At 37.2% G+C, this 20,307-nt stretch overlaps 2 protein-coding genes across 5 annotated transcripts in view; one reads left to right on the top strand and one right to left on the bottom strand.

The window, feature by feature from the left end:
- The window catches only part of LOC145465862 (RNA cytosine-C(5)-methyltransferase NSUN2-like), a 46,885-nt gene extending 27,351 nt beyond the window's left edge, over positions 1 to 19,534 (top strand). For all 3 annotated transcript variants that reach the window (XM_081449619.1, XM_081449620.1, XM_081449621.1), the window contains 9 exons: positions 7,268 to 7,412; positions 8,989 to 9,362; positions 10,986 to 11,093; positions 11,264 to 11,399; positions 11,735 to 11,812; positions 12,406 to 12,547; positions 14,229 to 14,274; positions 16,290 to 16,429; positions 17,581 to 19,534. In XM_081449619.1, coding sequence (XP_081305745.1) covers positions 7,268 to 7,412; positions 8,989 to 9,362; positions 10,986 to 11,093; positions 11,264 to 11,399; positions 11,735 to 11,812; positions 12,406 to 12,547; positions 14,229 to 14,274; positions 16,290 to 16,429; positions 17,581 to 17,735 — 1,324 coding nt within the window. In that variant the 3' untranslated portion in view covers positions 17,736 to 19,534. The remainder of the gene's footprint in view (positions 1 to 7,267; positions 7,413 to 8,988; positions 9,363 to 10,985; positions 11,094 to 11,263; positions 11,400 to 11,734; positions 11,813 to 12,405; positions 12,548 to 14,228; positions 14,275 to 16,289; positions 16,430 to 17,580) is intronic.
- LOC145465875 (uncharacterized) lies at positions 4,121 to 16,278 on the bottom strand. 2 transcript variants are annotated; one of them, XM_081449636.1, is made up of 2 exons: positions 14,836 to 16,278; positions 4,121 to 6,992 (listed from the first exon to the last, which is right to left on the bottom strand). In XM_081449636.1, the coding sequence occupies exon 2, from the start codon at positions 5,662 to 5,664 to the stop codon at positions 4,756 to 4,758; it is 909 nt and encodes a 302-aa protein (XP_081305762.1). In that variant the 5' UTR covers positions 5,665 to 6,992; positions 14,836 to 16,278; the 3' UTR covers positions 4,121 to 4,755. The 2 variants fall into 2 exon arrangements, with proteins under 2 accessions (XP_081305762.1, XP_081305763.1); XM_081449637.1 differs by having other exon boundaries at positions 14,909 to 16,278.
- Positions 19,535 to 20,307: the final 773 nt, after the last annotated feature.

The raw sequence follows: 20,307 nt of genomic DNA, 5'->3' as shown, positions 1-20,307 counted from the left end.
TAGGTTAAATTTTTCAAACTAGTTTTTGGGGTCTCCTTAAAACATACACACGCGCCCACCCCCTCTGTTTTAACAATTTGATATGTAGTGAAGGAATCAAAGTTGAAATGTGAAATGTGACAAGTATGACAAACAAACATAATGAATTAATCTACTTGTTGACTGCATTCAAAAATAACTTTTTGATTATGGGCATGTATACTGGTAACTGAGATAATAATTATTGTACAAACAAGATATAACATAAATAAAATTAAGTCGTTAAATTATTAAATTATTTGTATAGCTTCAATATCAGACCTTTTCTCCTGATATTTGGTGAAAAGTATTGATTTCCTATATGAATGGTATTAAAGCTATCATTTTTGTTTTTGGATTGAATCATTTATAGCCAAGAGATTCGCAATTATGTGATGTGATACATTCTCTGTAATGGCATTTCCATACGTTCTGTAATTAAGCAATTACTTTTTGTGAGCTTGAGTATTAAAGCTGTAGATCTGAAATGTAGCAGACATCATCATGATCTTTGCATCATTGACTTTAAATCTGTCCATTTAGTTTGTGGATTTAATTTTTTAGCTGAGTAATTTGCAATTATGTGAACAGGCCCATACGTTCTCTGTAATACTGTTCCCATACAAACTCTGTAATTTAACAAATACCTTTTTCTAGCTGGAGTATTGAAGCTCTGAACTGATCTGTAATTTAACAAACATCATCCCTGCATCATTGACTTTAAAACTGTCTTTTTTTGTTTTTGGATTGAATTGTTTATAGCTGAGCAATTTGCAGTTTTGCAAAGCATCTCTATGTACAATTATAAAATATTTAAGACAGTACGCACATTCTCATTGGTCAATAGGTTTGTTTAGATGAAAATATGCAAACAGGGTTCATACGGGTCCTGGAAAACCTGAAAAGTCCTGGAATTTTATTGTGGCATTTTCCAGGACTGGAAAGTCCTGGAAAAGGGCTACTGGTCCTGGAAAGTTCTGGGAATCTGTTAAACTCAAGTAAAAAAACATGAAATGTATGGCTGACAGTAAAGAGAATTAACATTAAGATAATGGGAGTGAAAGGGTTAATGTGAATTTCAGAGTCCTGGAAAAATCAATCTGAGTCCTTGAAAAGTCCTGGAAAAGTCCTGGAAATTTGTTTCTGAAAAAGGGTACGAACCCTGTGCAAACACGGTTGTGACGTCACAATTTGAAACCATTTCAAAGCTGTTGCAGGACTCTTGATATAATCTAACTCTCAAGTACAAATATTACGGAATTCAAATGAAGAAAACTTTTCCAGGTTTTGATTTGGCTCTGAGCCCGCTGAAAAAAAGCAAAAGAAAGAAGAACCTCACGCTTTGCATGCCTCAGTGTTAGTGAGCTAGATGACCTCGTTAGCTCTGGAGATATTTCAGTTTGAAAAATGTGTAACATATTCAAATGAGATGACTGATGACGTCATACACTCAACCCAATATTATATCAAGTATATAAATAGAGCCATCTCGATCAATTTGCAACAGAAACCATTGAAACTTGGTAGGCTAATAGTCCTATAAAAAATGCTGTTCCCATGGCAACTCATTCTTTTCCAGTCCTGACCCACTTGATTTCAATATGTTAGTGATTTTCAGCTCGAAAAACATTAAATGAGGCCACAAACTCCAGCTAACATATTTATATGCCGGCTGGATCGTGCAGATGAGGCACCTTTAGCAAATATCAAAATGGAACACCAAAGGTGGCCAGAAAGGGCTTTAATATTGGAAAGGTCTGTAACCCAGTATGTTGCCATGGTAACAAAACTGTTCGGCTCATATTGTGGAGCACATTTAGTAGAATCTCACCGCAAAGAATCAATTTCATTTTTCAAAAAAAAAAAGAATCAAGCATTTCTGATACAAATTGGCTGAGATATCTTCATCATATTGATCAAAATTTGGTAGTGTATGACATCGTCACTTGGCTAATTTGCATATTTATGTTAAAATCTCTGGAACAAAAAGAGATGTTTGAAAATAATAAACAGCATTTTTCTTCTCATACAAACTACTTGTTTATGTTTTAAAGTGGCCTAGATAGGAAAGATGCGATTTTCGTCATAGTAGCACATTAAAGTCTATTGTAAATAATAATTTGCATCATGTTTTTGTACCATGCTACTATAGGCTATAGCTCAGTTGTTAAGGTTACAGTATACCTTCAGGGGTGTCTTGTGTGCAAGGGACGTGGCACGTGCAGTTTAAGATGTAGGTACCTTAACCTCCATATCAAATTAAAGCTTATAGAGCTGGCTATCAAACTATACCAAGAATTTTGAAATAAAATGAATTGTCAAATTTTTCACAACCACTAAATGCGAGTGCCCGAATCACCTTTCGAAAGCTACAAGTCAAAGCGAACTTTGTTTTTTGCCAATTTAAATTTTTCTTCTGTTTCAGGGCCCAATGCACTTAAAAAATATGTCTGCATTTTGGCATATTCAATTGCAGTAAAAAGTTACAGAACATTTTCGATATAGGATTGAAGAAATGTGAAGTGATCGTACAAAAATCGCTCTCGAAGAAAAAGTATTTCGAAATTAATAATTTGCAGATACCTTTTTGTAGTTTATATGTTAAACTAGCTACTGTCCAAATCTGAGGGCAATTGAACAAATTCCCTTTGAGTTATAACTCTTTAAAGTGTCTACTTCAAGTGAAAAATTTATTCGAGAAAACAGCGCTAAGAAAATCTTCTGCTTTGCAAACAAACTCTGCCCACAAATGCCTTCAACTGGGTTCTCAGAGCCAATCAGTGCAGGGAAAGTTTACTACCATTAACCTCCTGGTGAAATTTATGCACGAATCTCCAAAAAACCCTTGTGTTTTGTAATGTGCTCAAGGCGCTGAAGGCGGAGAGATAATTTTTCTGTAGCTGGGTTTTTCTTGAAGCTTCTCTAGCAAAATGGGGAAGACTAAAAAGGATACAAACGCTGGAGTGGCTGGGCAAAGAAAACAAACAAAAGAAAGAAAGTGTGGCAGAGCAACTGTGTGTGGTCAACTGTGCATGGATAATATTTCAAATGGTCTCAATGAGTGTGATGATTCATCGATATCAGACCCATCAGAAGAGTCTCTGTCAACATCCCTGTTATTGCTGTCAAGTTCCGAAATTTTTACAGAACCTTTCTTTTCTCTTACCACAAATTTTTTTCCCGCCTTATACAATAGCTATAGCTTCATCCGTGTGGTGAAATTCGTTCTTTGCTGTTTTTGCTTTTTCGAACTGGTCCATGTTTTTAATGTGATTTATGTTTACTTATAACTTAACAGAGTTACACCTAATACCAAAAATGTTAACAACAATGCTGATCAACTGAGCAGTCAATTTGTGACATCCATACTGCGAATATAGTCTCGGTTGATTGCATACACGCCATAGGGCTGTCAATCAAGAGGTGAACTTTTACTTCCAGCGAAAAGGTAAAACCGCCATTTCTCCGCCAATATTTAGCCTTTATCAAAAATTTTTTTCAGAAATTACAGAAATTTCGTGAGCAGAAAGGATGCACAGTAACATGAACATCCTTAAGTGTCAAATGTATTTAGCACTGTTGTGCTAATTGGGGACACTGTAAGTAAAAAAAGAAACAAATATTTCAAATACAATGTAAAACAATTAAGAATACCAACTGGTTGTAGGCTGACCAGTTGGCTATTTACACAACACAGTTAAGGAGTTGAACTTGGGACTACCAGAAACACATCGATATAGTGGTAGGGTGGAGGATTTGAACCAGGGACTCCAGATTTCAAATCCAGCACCCTAAACCACTTGGCCACGCCCCATCCATGAACAGATAACTGTGCAAATATATGTTACAGCAAATTGTAAGAGTAAACTTGGTGGTAGGTATGTACATTGCTGAAATGTTTGCATTTAACAACCCAATGATCTAACAGTAGAAAAGAGTTCAACTAGTGATTGGTACTGTATATCGCCCATCTTATAGCAGTGTCAATGAATGCAATGAAATTAACAGAGAAAACAAACTTTTTAATTTTGTTAAAATGGTCAGATTTCGTGATAGTACATCAAACGAAGAACAAATTCCATGTGAAGTTGCCCCAGGGGGGGGGGGGGGGTACTTCCTTGTGAAAAGGCCAGGGATGGTCTTGTCTCATTTAGAGGTGCAAATCACAGATTTTGGACTCACTTAGGATGTTCAGGACAAAATGCCACTATTTTTATCTGTCATGGGGTTGCACTCAAATTAATGAGAAACAAATGCTGTCTTTCATTTAGGGGTCAAATAATGCTTTTGCTATGCCCAGGTTGGTCTCTTAGGGGTTTTATTCAAAGTTCCCAATAAGCAGTCTCCCCAGGGGGAGAGTTCCCAAGGGCTAATAATTTTTCCCCAACCATAGTTTTTTTTTTATTTATGTGAATGACATCTACAGATGTTCAGATTCATTATCTTTTATTCCTTTTACACATAACACATATTTTTTCCTCTCACGTAAACTTGAAAACCCGCCATGAATAAACACTGCGCCTGAAGTCATATTATCTTAGAGAACACAAGAAAAAAGCCACGAGGATGACCTGTAAAATAGTCAAGACTTCACCTGATAACTAAATTTACATTATGCATCTCAAAAAAGATATACGTACTTGTGTATAAACAAATTGTTAATGGAGAAACACACAGACTAGTAATTATTCACTCCAGACTTAAAAATATAAACACTTGATGTTCTTCAAGAATGTGTCATTTTTGAATGAACAGGACGCTTGTTTCATCAGGATCCTTGCATTGCAGTACACGGGTGCCGTATTCCGGGTATTTTTGGCTTACGTCTTGCACATTAAGGTTTATTTTTAGCCCTTCAAAACGTTTTGCATCGACTGTGAACGCAAGCGCGCTAAATCCGCTTTCTTGGTCCAAATCTGCAGAGGTGTATTTACGATCTTCCTGCGGCCAATGTTGCAGCTCAAGTGTTGTGTACGGTCTTCTCCAGAGCCACTCCCGAATTTCCACCGCATTCAAGTCAACTGAAGGTGGCTTCTCGTCTGTACAAGCCAAAAAGTATAGGTCAAACATGTCTGGAATGGTCTGTCGTGAAAGAAGCTTCATACCCAGTGCAGACTGGTAAAACCTGAGGGATTTTTCAATGTTCGAGACCCGAAGAGTGATTTGCCCCAGATGTGTTTGCTGACCAAGTGCCAGGTTTGGTTGTAGTGAGCTTTGTATTCGCTCCGAGCGGAAGTTGGACTGGAAATCGTGCTGTAATAATTCTATGGAGTAACCAAATGGATCCTTCAAGTGACACATGTAACCAATGTCACGGAACTGCTTCGGTGAAGTAACATCTACACCTTGCCTCACAAGCTGTGAACGAGCGGTGTCCACATCGATCAAAGACAATCCTATTTTCCAGTAAACGTCCGAGGATGGCTGATGTAGGTAAGACTTGGGCGGATTAGCTTGGTGTATGTCAGACCGAAACTCTACAAATGAAGAGCTCGGCATATTTTCATAACCGAGCCAATGTATTAGCTCTGTATCGTTGTGCATTGTTTTCAGAACATTCATTCCCAGTCGTTGACAGTACCAATCGATAAGGACTTTAGTGGCCGAAGTATCGACATGGAGTCGTGGAAATGACAGCTTCATCATTTTGTGCTTCAGTGATCCGTCAAGAAAACTCTATTATTGCAATGAAGGGCGTCCTCGAAGGGTATGAAACGCTTCTCGTCACGCAACGCTACGCAGAGATGGTCACGTGACGTTTGGAAAAATTGGGAATGGGATTATGGAAAATCAAGGATAACGGATCGAGAAACCTGGAGTTACATGAATCAAATAGAAGAGTAAAATAGGGAGAAACTAAAAATAAGAATATATATTTAAAGCAATTTATGATTAATTTTATCTCTAAATTTCATGAGGGTGATCAAATAAGTTGTTTTAGTTATTCATAAATTGGTCTTATTTTTTCCTTGGAAATTATATTTGCTATATTTTTTTGTGGATCATTAATTTTCTGTTAATATTACCATTCCTAGAGTGTTATTCTTCAATCACTTAATATAATAAATGAGAACAATAACTGTACAAAATCATACAAAATGTATCAAATATAAGTGTACAACAGGTAGACAATAATTATTTTACGACATATATTCATGAACGGCTTAGTGTACATTGTTCTTTGGAGACAAGAGAGACAAAAGGATCTGTTGCGTTACATTCAATTATTACACATAATGTAAACAGTGACGACCCAGTGGGGGCCTAGAACATCATTCTCCATGAACTGTGCTCTAAGTATTTTCTTTGAAGCTTTATTAAAATAAACAAGAAATAATTTAATTTTTTGTGAACTATCCTCTTTTATTTTTATTCATTTTTTATTTATTTATTTATTTATTTATTTTAATGGTACCTAATTACTAATGCACCGCAACAGATTTTTGTAATTGACTGTTGCAGAAAACTTTCTATTATGTTTATTCTTGTGAATGTTTTGAGTATTGTCAGTATTGCTTGACACAGCTATCCATGCACACTTTTTAGACACTGGTAAATTTTAATAGTCCTGTGCAGTCATAACTCCTGTAGACTGATTAGTGCTTTTCAATTTTTACTTCTCATTGTTGCTGAGGGTGATCAGTACACTTTCCATCAAATCTATTAACTACGTTTAAGAAAGAACCAGTGAATAAAATACAGGCTGATGAATTCTTAAGACAGTTCAGGCATAACAAAATACAAAATTTCTTGCCCTTTTAAAAAGGGTCAAGCAGCAGAAACAAGGAACAAGCTATTATAAACTGCAATATTATTTTGGCAAAGACCTTTTTGTTTTATATCTGACCTCATGGCATGACTTGGTATCTTGTGGTACTTGTGAAGCTGATTGGTGGCTCTGACCATGACCAGCAACAGTGCATACACACACAAATTCCCATGTAGCTGTGTGGGCTGATCCCTGATATATTCATCTGTGCACATGAATAAGAACGCATTAAATTTTTCTCGACAAATGTAGTATGGATCAATCACTTGTGCTAGACTGAAGAGTATTCCTGTTACCACAGCTCTCTGGGTAGGGTAAGCCTAAGAGAACACCAACCTTTTGTGAACATATGTGGAAATATGTGTTATATTGTCTCTTGGTTTTGTTATAGTTGGGTTAATTAAACATTAAATTTGTAAAAGTGTTGGGTTTGATCAGGTCAATGATTTGAACTCACAGAGATGACTGTTTACTCTGCAGTATGAGAATATATCCCCATCAGCAGGATACTGGTGGATTTTTTATTGCTGTTCTTGAAAAGAAGTGTCCAGCACCTTGGGAAAATGGGAAAAGATGCAGTGATAACCCAAGACTCTTGCCATGGGAAAGTGTTTCAGACTTGCAGGTAGGATACTGATGTCGTTATATGGTAATGACTGCTGTTGCAAAAATTATGAAAAGAAGAACATTTATTGACATAAATATTGAGGTCTTCAGTTATGAAATTTTGTGGTTTAATAGTTACTTATTTCATAGTAGTTACTCTTTGTTTATAAAATATTCAAACAGTTAACCTTTGTGACAGGTATTCTCCCACAAAGAAACAATTGGAGAGAACATGTGTTTGTTACCGTTGATAAACGTATTCAAGGCCACATGATTTTTTCTTGAATGTTTTGAAATATTGATTGGTTCATTTATTGTTTGCACTTTATTAATAACTCACAATCAGCATGTTGTATTCTATCAGTCATGCTGACAAAATCCCTCTAGAGGTGGCTATAATAACAATCACAATGACAATTTGTTACACTCTGTGACTGAAATTTAGATTTAAAATTTTGGCATTTAAAAGCTTGTGAGATCAACAAATTTATTAGCGACAAAGTTATTCCGTGAGTAGTCTTTTTTTTTTAAACTTTAAAGGTCATAATTGTTGTCCCACAGAAAGATCATTCAAGTTCCTTTATTGTCTCTGCTTGTCTCTGCTTGCTAGATGTTGTGATACTGAAATGGTTTTAACACATGGATAATTTTTGTAAAGATTGTGATTATCAATTACAACACACAGGTGCTCTCTCAGATGTTTTCTTTTAAACAGGCTATCAAACAGTCTTCCTGTACATCAGCAAGATATGTTTTGAGGCCCTGTTAGGGGGGGGACCCATGTCCCCTGTCTGAATTTTACAAGCGGCTATGTCAGTACTTTGCAAGGTTCTTATGTCGCTTGTTGGAATTTTGTCTCGGAGGAGTTGTGTCGGCGAATTTGACCTAGTTCGATTGCAACAGAGCTACATCGTAACACCTTTGTTTATTTAAAAAAAAACTGACAATATGAAGGCAAACATCAGGAGAAAAAAAATCAATCAAAGTTTGAAAGAAGTGGTCTGTTCTAGCCATATTTCCCCCCCTAAAAACTAAACAATAATAATAAGTGAGTTCTGAGAGGGCTGTCAACGAATTTTGAAGTAGATGTCACAAATTTTAAAGTAAGTGGTAGGCTACTTTTCAAGCACTGAAGTCGATAGCTTCTCACAGGGGTCTGGGGGTGTGGTCCCTCAGGAAAGTTTGCAATTTAGACTCTTGGAAATTCCCTTCAGCATTTTCCACTCAGTATTTGGGCCTAGAGTACAATCAAACCTATGACTGTCAGAAATCCTCATTGTTATTGCACTGGTGTTTCAAATTAGCAATTGTGTTTCAAATTTGCACTATTGGTGTTACTTGAGAACTGCTCTCCCTCTAGCCAATCAGAATCAAGTATTTTTTGTAAGTTTGTCTTAAATTAAATTTTTTTCCCTGTTTATGTCTGCAATGCAGGTTAGCTGTGAACAGAACAGGTTATTGAAAGAAGGAGAATGAGATCTTTTTATAGTGTAGTGTAGTATATTTTATTTTATTGTGTTGTAGTGCAGTGCAGTGCAGCCTAGTGTAATACTTAACAAAATTACATTAACTCACTAACTGATTGCATTTAACAGCGGAGAAAAGTCGACAAGTTTGAAAAACAAGACACAGAGGTCAGCTTTATGACAGGAGGTGAGAATACTGAAATGGACAATAATCAGTGCAAATTAGAGGAAGAAAGCAAAGCAGTTGATGCATCTGCTGCAGCAAATTCAAAAGGAAATGCAACATACGAAGAGGGCACCAGCAATCCAGTGATCACAAGCAGTGCACATGTGGATGATGATGAGTGTGATGAACTAGATACAGTATACGACAGTGAGCACAATGATGAAGATGATGAAGCTACCCAGTTCCGTGCAGGCCAACAGCAGAGTGGTTCATCACCAAGTCAGAGTGCAGAGGATAATAACACCATTGGGGATAAAACAGATGAACCGCTGCAGCTGTAAGTTGTTGCAGCAGCTCAATTGTTTTACTAGTCTGTCCATGAGTCTACAATATTTATTCGTCTTTTCACTATAGTTGGTCTGGTAAAGCAGTTTTCAAAATAGTGTGGAAAACTGTAATACCAAGGGCAAGTGCCCCTGGCATACATTTATTTTTAAACAATTTCAACATTGGGGTCCCTTATTTCATGAGTTTACAGCAGATTCTTATTTAATGTCACATATTTACTAAATTTGCTATAATGTTAAATCAAGCAGTGAGACCTGTTTTTCGTTTGAATGAAAATATTGAAAAAGAGTGACATTGTTTAAAGATCCATTAAAAGAGTTAAAAGTCTGGTTTTATATGAGTATAACAGATCCACGAATGTTGAACATTTCCATCCAAACAATTCACTTGGCAAGTACATTGTGTCACCTTCACTTGGATAAGCTCAGCAACAACTTATTTGCAGGAACAGTTGAAACCGTACCAGCCAGCTCAGCAACTCATACAACTTGGTTAATCATTCATGCTTGGAACTCACTTGAGCCTGACGTTCTAATCACCCAGTGTTTCTGTACAAACCTTTATTAATAATACTTTTTACACCATAATAACAGGTGTAGATGTTGTTCAGTGGAGACGGTGTTTGCTCCACGTGCAGGAGGTTGTCGCCTCAATTCTCTCGGAGTTGTTTTCTTTTAATTTTCATTTATTTAGTTTTTTCTTATTAACACATGCATTTATATCCAAAAAAAAACTACCAAAAGGTAGCTTTGGCTTTCCGATGTTTGTGTTTTAAAAAAATGGAGCTTTAATTCATTCAAGAATTCGTCTAGTACTTTGATCAATTTCGAACTCAAAATATGCTATTTAGCCCACTGAACAGTATTGAATTGGTTTATCGGTGAGAGCCACCTACTTTTCATGAAATAATATGTGTGTAAGTTGTAAAGAGTAATATACGGGAAACACAGGGTTTTTTTGGAACATGACTGAACCTTGATTGTCCTTGTCTCAGGTCTGTCAAGGATGTAGCTAGAGAGAGAGCATGTGGTCAGGGTGTGGTATACGTTGTCAGTTACCCTAGCAATGAAGGATAAAAATTGAAAAAAATATATTTGTAATCTCTTAATGTTTGTAACAGTTTGACCTTTTTCAAAATTTTTTTTTTTTTAAGAAATAGGTCCTTGGAATAGAATGTGTAAAATTGCATTTCAGAGCCTGTCAATTTCAAAGTTTTCTGAGTGAGCATGCCCCTAGACCTCCCTAGAGGCTTGTCCTTTTGGCACTTGAATTGGTGTCAGCTGTTTTCTTCATGAAACAAGCTCTCTAATGCCTAAATTAATGGGAACCCTGTGACGGGCTTCTAGATGTATATACCTGCAGGTAAACCTGCTATTATTCTTTTTTGTCAGAAGCTTTTATATTGTAATATTTCTTGATGGGATAATAAAGATGAAAGAACTCACAAATGGTATTAAGTCTATTTACAATGCAACTTGGGATTTGTTGTGGTTTTTGTCCCAATTGCACTTACAATTTTACTGTGGAGGTTGTAATAATTTTTAATTGTCATGTTGCATGTTTAATTTCATTGGTAGTTACTTAACTGTGATTTATTTGACTGTTATTGTAGGGTTAACATTCAACCTCCAAGGAAAAAAGCTAAAGTCAAAATGAAAGGTTTTAAAGAGGACCCATTTGTTTTTCTTAAGGAAGACGATGAACATTGGCCTGAAATAAAGTGAGTGCAATAAAAATACATTGTACAGAATTGGACAGTATGATACACCGGAGTGAGCGCTTTGTAGTAATTAAGTTAATTAGGTTTTTCTCACCACACAAAAAGCAACCAATTATCTGGTTGGCACATTGCTTCTGAAATCAACATTACTCATTTTATCACTTTCAAAGGAAATTCTATGGAATTGATGACAGTTTTCCTGCTGATCAACTTCTGGTGAGATCTGTTGGTGGAAAGAAAAGGAACATCTATCTTGTGTCAAAAACAGTGAAAGATGTCATGAAATTGATTGATGACAATCATAAGGTTTGTTGCATTACACTTGGCCATGGAAATTCACTTTTACAAATTACAACACAAGCCATTCTACCAAAATTCAGTTGTAACCTTATATAGCCATCGTTATCACTACCTTGAACTGTCATGTGTCAGTAGGAGTCTTAGGTTGGCAGGCTCATGTAGACACAATTTATCTTTGGCTCTATGGATACTGAGATCGTAATAAGATTTTAATTAAGTTAATTTGATCATTAGGAGCCTGAAAAGTTTGAAACAATAGACATGTTCAATAAAACGCATGTCAAATGCATAAAGAAACAATAAGTCATCAGGATTGGATATGATTATCACTGTATTGACAGGTTATAAACACAGGGATGAAGGTCATTGCACGTGCAGAGGCTGACAATGTGGGATGCAATTTCAGGCTGATGCAAGAGGTATGCAAACAGATTGTTATAGTAGCTTTTATTCAGTATATTTAAGAAAGAAAATTTTCTTGCAACAGAAATCATTATCCAACTACAACTGTGGGAGGTGGAGATGGGGGAGGGGGTGAGTGGAAGGTGATAGTTGCTTTGAATGGTTTGTCTGGGTTCAAACCCTGACCAGGGTGGACTGGGGTAGTTTGGGAAGATTCACTTTTTCCCACAGTGCCTTTCTCCATTCGTGAATAAATTAATTTTGCTTGCAAATGTGGTGAAATTCAATTTTGGCAGTGACCATGTCTTCAAAGAATTGCTAAGCAAATGTGACGGCATGTATACATAGTTAATCTGAAATCACTGGGGTGGTTATGTTTCGTTTATTTTTAGCAAGTACATGGTAACATACCTTGTTATGTATGTTTACCGGTAAGTGCTATGTGAAGCACTTGTCAATGACATTATGCCATACATTGGTATCATGTGGATTATGTGCTTGTACATAGTACTTAACATTATTTACATGATACCAATGTATATTGCCATGTACTTGTGTTATTCCAATGATGTTTATCTCCGAATGTTTTTATTTTCTTTTAATTTGGCAGGGTATTGAAGCAATGCTACCATTCATAAGCAAGCGTAAAGTGATAATTACTCAGAAGGATGTTGTGATCCTGTTGACAAGTGACAGGCCTTTTTGTAATGAATTTTCAACTGGAACGCAGGAGCAGTTGAATAATATTGAAGGTTTGATCCTCTAATGTCTAGATAAAACACTGGTATTTCTCTGTTATCACTTGCTGCTGTGTGGGAGGGGTGATGGCCTCATGGTTAGTGCACTTGACTCTGAAGCGAGCAGTCCGGGTTTGAGCCCTGGCCGGAGACATTGCATTGTGTTCTTGGGCAAGACACTTCTAATTTCACAGTGCCTCTCTCCACCCAGGTGTATAAATGGGTACCGGCAAACTTAATACTGGGGGTAACCCTGCGATGGATAAGCATACCATCCAGGGGGGAGTAGAAATACTCCTAGTTGCTCCATGGTACTGAAACTGGGATAAGATCCGGCCTGATGAGCCACTTGGCTCATATGCAGGCTTAACTTTACTACTTGCTGCTGTGGATACACTTTATCAGTGTATGCTGTTTCTGTAAAAGTCTACTGAATATGCGCTACATGTCCTACTACGATTCCAATTCAGTGCTGCAAATTGTATCAAGTGTTTTGGATACAAGGAAAGACAAATGATGGGGTGTCTAAGGGTTTATAAACATGACTATGTTTGACTAGTAATTGTAACAATGAGTAGAGAGTGCTTCTATTGCATGGTGCTAATATGCAAGCCAGTAAGGCATGCCTTGCATGCAAGCCAGGATCCCTAATTTTCTCAGGTGGCTAAAATACTTGGATCATTTTGCCTGTCAAAATATGACACATTTCTGTAAAATATACACAAATTAGAGTTAGATACAAAAATCAATGATCAATTGAAAATGGCCGTAAATGTACAACAAAAGTGATTGAGTGAAGTTGAAAGGCAGCAAACAATTCACAGGAAGATAAAAAACCAATTTAATTTTGTTCAGATATTCATATTGGTGTTCCTAGAGAAAGGGAATGTTTGCATGAGAATACGATGTGGAAAATTATACTCTTTAGAAATTCTTTCTTTTCTGATGCCACTTGGTTTATAAGAGCATAATGAACTACTCACGAATTTTTTTTGACCCACTTGCGGTGTGTTGTTCAATGCTAAGTTGACAGAGGTTTGCACCCCTCCCCCCCAAAAAAAAATACTTAAGAGCTTCATGTTTGTATGGAACCCTTATGATTTCATGTTTGCATCAGGCTACTCTTAAACTTAACACAGCCTTACCTGGCTGATCATGAAGATACTTCTCAAAACCTTTATTTCAAGTATTAGTTGCTGTATTAGAAGTATTCGATTTTGTTCACCCTTAAATTCTGCACTGCAGCAGTGCTGTTTCATTGGTTGGTAACAATTCCAGACTCTGATTTATAATTCTTTTTTGTCCAGTGTGGTGACTTTGGAGAAAATAACTTTTTACATTATGTGTTATGTAGAATATTTTGGTTTAATTTTGTTTATTTACTCAAATTTTTTTAATTTCTTTATTTTTCTTATTCTCTCTTTTAAACTATATAATACTCTTAAAGTAACAGTAGCTCTCCCAGAATAGTTTTGCTAGCTGCGAGCTACTAAGGCTTACAAACTTATTATACATCAATAAAAATTACTGTCACTGTTTGCTGTTACTGTTGCTGTCGCTGTTGCTGTCACTGTCGCTGTCGCTGTTACAGTTAACTTCTTTGAAGACATAAATAATTCAGGCTATATCCCCAGACGATGCAGAGTATAAAAACTATCCAGTGTTAATACTTATCATCTTTGTTGTTTCTTTATAGAACAAGGATGTATTGTGTACATTTATGAACCCAATGGACCATACAGGTTGGTTAGTTTCCTCTTCTTTTAGAGCTGTTTTTCTTGTTGTTTTATAACTAAACAAAGTGCATTAAACTTGAAGATTAAGCACTAGTCATGTGGCATTGCAGACAGTGTGGAAATGAATACATTGCTCTTTCATTCCGGTCTGATCACAAGGTTGAATGTTCAAGTTGAAACAAGTCTGTTATTTCTTGTGTCCAGAGTTGCAGTGCCCGTTCAGCCATTACAGTACAGCGAAACAAGAGCCAGCCAAGGCTCAAGTGTAATGATTGACAGAATATTTCATCCTGACTAGTTGATCAATAGCATGCTTTACTATTACTGAAACTTCCTTACAACAGAAAACTTTCTACAATGGCCAATGAATTATGTTGCCTAGGGGACTATTGTAGAGATATTCAACTCTCTTTTTGCAATGATATTTGTTTTGTGTAACCAAAATGATGGTGTAAATATCAGTGAGACGTGCCCCCTGGTGTCTTACGAGTACAATCTCATGTCTTATCTGACAGCACAACCTAACAAATAGGATACAGCAAAGAATGTAAAGACAACTAACCCAACCTTTATCGCTAGGTTTTAACCCATCTGTTCATGATCCATCCATCCATTTTGTTCTATCATTTACCGTACTTACTTGCAAAATTAAGGCTAGTTCAACACTTGATAGTACACTGCACAAACCAAAAAATAATTTGCAAGCACACCACTAGTCTCCTCCGCGGCCGTTTTTAGGGATGTCACGCAACGCTCCCCCTCTTTGGAGCACACACACAACTAGCACTAAAAACTCATGCTGATTACAGGATTACCATTATATATCGCTAGCGCTTTTAGGATACACTACACAGAAGGAAAAAAAATACAACATGAAGAAAGTAAGAAACGCGGCACCGTAGCTTTCATTATTGGAACATTGTAACAGGCTTGACTATATACAAAGAAAAGGAAAAAACTTCACGCGTCGCAAATGCAGAGAGTGGTCTACTGAGCTTCGTATCCAGTAAGGCAGGAAAGACTTTTAAGATTGGAGTCGCTGACTGATTTTCTGCGAGATATGTGTGATATTTAGCAATAAGAAGCTAATGATTTAACGCGTAAAAGCTCTTAATTAGTTTCAGGCTTGTAGCCATAAAGGATTTCAGTGTAATTAGGATTAATATTGTCAAAACGCTTCTTATTCCACCACGTTATACGTCTCTCCAAAAGGTTTCAACTAAAGGGCGTTCGAGAGACATATGAACAAGTGTTTCATTTTGGAAGAGGCAGTGTTCGCATTGTTGTTTCTTTTATGTTCATTTTATATAGAGGGAGATTTTATTATTTTATTTTAAATTAAAATTTTTTATTTGATTTCGTTATGTGTAATTTTAAACTGAAAGCTTCTCAATTCGTTTTCAACGGTGACTTTAAAAGGAAGTTCGTGGACGTCCTTGACATTTGACGCTTAATTGCTTAGACTGATTTCAACAATGGAGGAGACAAAGACTTTTCTGCTAGTATCAAACGAGCTTTTTTAGTTGAGAGGAGGGCATCACTATCGGAAAGAGACTTGAAGGGTTCACCACCCTCGCACTTTTACCTAGGATAATTTTTTGCACTTCCAAACTTTAAGAATTGCCGCATCCAATTCATAATCTTGTTGATCTAGAGAAGTGGCTGTATTAGCAATGCTGGACTGTATTCACGTACTGACGATCAAACGTGCTGATCAACCAAGTCACCAACTGTGGTGATTCAGTTATGCAAATATGGCTGATGAGGATTTCGACTTAGTAACCCCAGAGGAAAAGATTTTACCTAATCACCAACTAATTTTAAAGTTCTGTTAACATTCTTATTTGTTATACTAATAGGAAAAGCCAAGTTTTTTAACCACATAATCATAACTCCATGACAGATAATGCTAAATTGCGTGACTAATTTGACTCATCCAGTGAGAACAAAACCTGCCTTAATCTCAAATATGACACTACTATGTTTCTTTCCACTGACAGTACTTTATACTTCTTTCCTAGTACTCCAGAAGATACCATTGGTTGTAGAATTGTATTCTGTGGCTGGAAAGCTAAAGTATCAACTCGAGTACAGATCAGTAAGTTTGACAAGACACACTACCAAGTTCTGTGTGGCATACCACCTGCGGAAAAAGACAAAGGTACTCACTTCTTATGGTAGAAAATCATAGGACAGACATCGTTGCATGAATCTCAACAGCTGTTACAAAGTCATTGATGTCACCTAACTAGGTTTTGTGAAGCCATTTCGTAGATGCAGCAGGTGTTTCAGCCACTCATCTCAGATTACTGTTTCCAGACTGTGCTATTTGCGCGATCATGCCCAGTTTGTTACAGCTTCACTGTGCTTTTTCCTGATCATATCCATTCTGTGATGCTTTTGTCATACCAACAAGCCCATTCAGCTTTTTAACCAAATTTGCTCAGCAAAAATCAACCAATCACAGCACTAATTGGTCAAAGTCTGCATACCCAAATTTCTGGTCGTGATATCTTTAGCCGAAGGGTAAAACGTTGTTGTGATTGTTAACTTATCTAGTATTCAAGAAAGAAATATCTAACTACACTATGGGAATGAAAAGAAATGTTGCGTAACTAGTGCTAAGGTTTTTACTGAAAACTAGCCATGTCAGGGACACTTTTATGCCATTCACGACCGCTATTTTCTCCGTGCAAAAGTTGTATACAAAAGAACCTCAGTCAAAGGGAGTGCATATGGTGAAGACACTGGAGGTGTGAGACAGAGGAAAGATAGGATGACATTTTTCTTATCCATCCCCTCCACCCTCTCCTTCTCCCTCCCCATTTGCACTCGCTTCCATTTTTTTCTTTTTTTTGTGCTGCTTTATTAAGTTCCTTGATCTGAGAAAGTAGAGAGGCTGTTAACATTTTATCCTTGTTCTGGAGTGTATGTAGTTATAAAGTTTGTTGTAGGAGATCATGTAGAGGTTAATAGTGATGTTTACCGCACAAAACTTCAATTTTTGCCATCTAGCTTTACCATTTGTACACTTAATCGAGAATATTTATTTTCTCTGTGAATGGGAGATTATTTTCACTGTAAATGTGTTGGATTGACTTGAGGATCAGAGAAAACTCCTCCTAGCCAAATGTGTAAGAAATATCAAAATGGTTGGTTTTCGAGGAAATAGATAACCATGACCATGCTTAAGGATTGTGGGTAACAATAAGTAATGTAGTCTTTGTTCCAAAGCTAACTAGTCTCTCAAGACTTCACTGGTAAATGCCAATTCCCATATAATATTTAAGGCCATATGTTGCTCATTGATAGGAAAGAAAAGACATCTGGAACCAGGAAAAGAACCAGAGTGTAGAGAAGATAATGAGGTGACTGAACCAGATGACGACCAACAACAAACGGGTTTTGTTGGTGATATTTTGGACGTGGAAGCTCCTCAAGGGTCATTTGATGTTGGATTCATCTGAACACACGCCATTGCATTTTTTGATCACAGTATCATTGCATGGAATTCAACAAAATGATCACACCTCAACTCCATCGACAACGGTGTCGCAATTGTGTTAGTACCGTGGTAATTCTTGACATGCTTGTTATTGACTTGGTAACTTGGCATTTTAAATCTTTGTCCATGTTTTAATCTGCTGGTAGCCATACCCATCATACCGGGGCAAAGATTGTGGGAGGGAGGGAGGGGAGGTGCGTGTTTCTAGAGTTGACATGTCACAGTAAATAATGCAAAGCCGGACAGATCTTCTTTGAATGTCTCCAACATCCAAAAGACTTTTTCAATATTGCTGATCCTAGCAGTACGCAGGATGATAGCTACATATTAGAACCTAGTAAATGGCCGAGTGCACCCGATTCTCAATATAGCTCAGTGGTTTGAGCACCTGACTGGCGTCTGGGAGGTCAGACTCAGGTCATACGCTTGAATCCCTCCTGGAGCTCAGATCTTTCTTTGTCCCACATTCGCGGCATGTTGAACATTTCATCTTTCACAAAGAAATTACCTTTCTCCATTCAGCTTGCATTTGTCATAATTTAAAGTATCTCAAGAAAGCCCTTGCAATGTATTGAATTTTGATGCCTCATTCTTTCGATATCATTTTTAATCGTTTTCAGTCGTTCAAGAAACCATTGCATAATTTCATGTAGAACCTATGATATCACGTGACACAATTCATGCCATACATTTGCAGACCAGGGTGATTACAGCTATGTGTAGGCTGTTATGGCTCGACCAAATCTGTAGATGTTTTAACTTGAACTTGCTTGAACACTGTTTACCTGCAATGTGGTTGTGACTCGCTACAGCCACAGGCTCAATTGGGGAAAGATTGAAACATGACGCAGTCTATAATTATCGTAAATGTAACAAAAGATAACGATCTTTTATTGAAAACGAAATTACAGTGAACTGCTCAAGAAGCATGTTTAGGTTAAAATGACCGAGACAAGCAATTTAAATAAAATTAATGAGACTGTACTTTGTGTGAGTTCTCTTTTCGACCTTTTCTCATTTTCCTTAATTTGCCTTCCCTACACAACCGAACACACTCAAAGATTATGAGGCATGGCCCCGGATTGGGCACATTAAGCCTGGTTCTCATATACCACCAAAATACCTGGGACACCGTTACGCCGGCACGGCCTGGCACACCGTTACGGCGTGTGTGAACATCAATCGCCGAATCATAATCTATCCCAGGCTCCTAGGCATTGACCGCCGGCTTGCCAACGAAGTTGAGCTGAGTTCAACTTCGCAGGCAGGCCGGTGGTTGTCGGCGATGAAAATGTTTTATGTGAACATCATCTGGGGGTGCAACGTACTCCAGTAAGACGATTCGATCCATATTTACAAGTAAAATGGTTGAAAATTGCGCAATTCGATTTACATTTCGCAGATGCGCCGGGGACGCACTGGAACAGATCGCCGAACGTTGTCAGTTCCAACCGGCGACTACGTCGCAGGTAGGTCGGCGGGATATGAGAACCAGGCTTTAGTCAGATGGTTTAATGATCGTAACAAGGGTGCTAAAAGCATGAAATTTGGCACACAGTTTTCTTATACCCTTCCAGATCAAATTTGAAGGGATGCCCATGTCAATATGCTCACGCTTCCGTTTTAAGGAGATCTTAGTTTTTGACCAAAATCAAGATTTGAGCTACCTGTGGTATGATTTTCCTCTGAGTTACTTAACCACTATTTAAAAAGAATTTTGCATTTTTATTGTGATTTAGTTATTTATGTACATGTATATTGCTATTTAACCGCGCGGCCATGGGCCGAGCGCGGTTCTAGGTTTACCCGTGGTTTATTTTTTTTTTTTTTGTCGGTGACCAGACGCAGACCTCCGCTCGGCCAAACTTTGAGTCACGCAACGTGTGATGTTTTTCCGCCAGAAGCTGTTAAAACATAAATACACGGACAATTTTACGGATATTGTTTTCTTTTTTGTGGGTAAAATATATTTTCTTTTCGTTTTATCAAAGCGTTGGATTTAAAGGGAATAATAAATACGCTAAAAAAAGGTATTACATCAGCCATGGAATGCGCTGACGTTGCAGCTTTCACTTTCGCTACGTGACAAATACGATCGTGTTTACTTTGCAAGTTTATTTCGGCAGAAGCGACGGTCATTAATTTATTTGTAATTTTGTGAGTATTTCTTGTGGTTTTACGCAAATGAAGTAAATCCTTTGACCGTTTCATCGCAGCCAGTTCATAGATCGGAAGGAAAATTAAATATTTGCAAGCCAAGCAACGAACTTGTCAGAACGTGCAAGGATTACGTCATTGGTAGGGAAATAACCACCGTACTAAAGAAAGCCGTGGATAACGCAATTCTTGAATTATGTGACTTGTGTGACTTCTTTGCTAGCCCTTTACTCAAGGGAAAAAACAATTTAATTTAATCGTGATTTTTAAGAAAGAAAGCTGTTGTTAATAGTGTTCGTATCTTCATGCCCATACGTATCCCGAAGAAAGTTCCAGATTAAGACTATTACGTCATTGGAGATTTCACACCGGTTACG

This window comes from Orbicella franksi, chromosome 13 (genome assembly GCF_964199315.1).
Source record: "Orbicella franksi chromosome 13, jaOrbFran1.1, whole genome shotgun sequence".
Taxonomy (NCBI): Eukaryota; Metazoa; Cnidaria; class Anthozoa; order Scleractinia; family Merulinidae; genus Orbicella; species Orbicella franksi.
The sequence above is the reverse complement of the archived record's forward strand: the minus strand, read 5'-3'. Positions and strand labels throughout refer to the sequence as shown.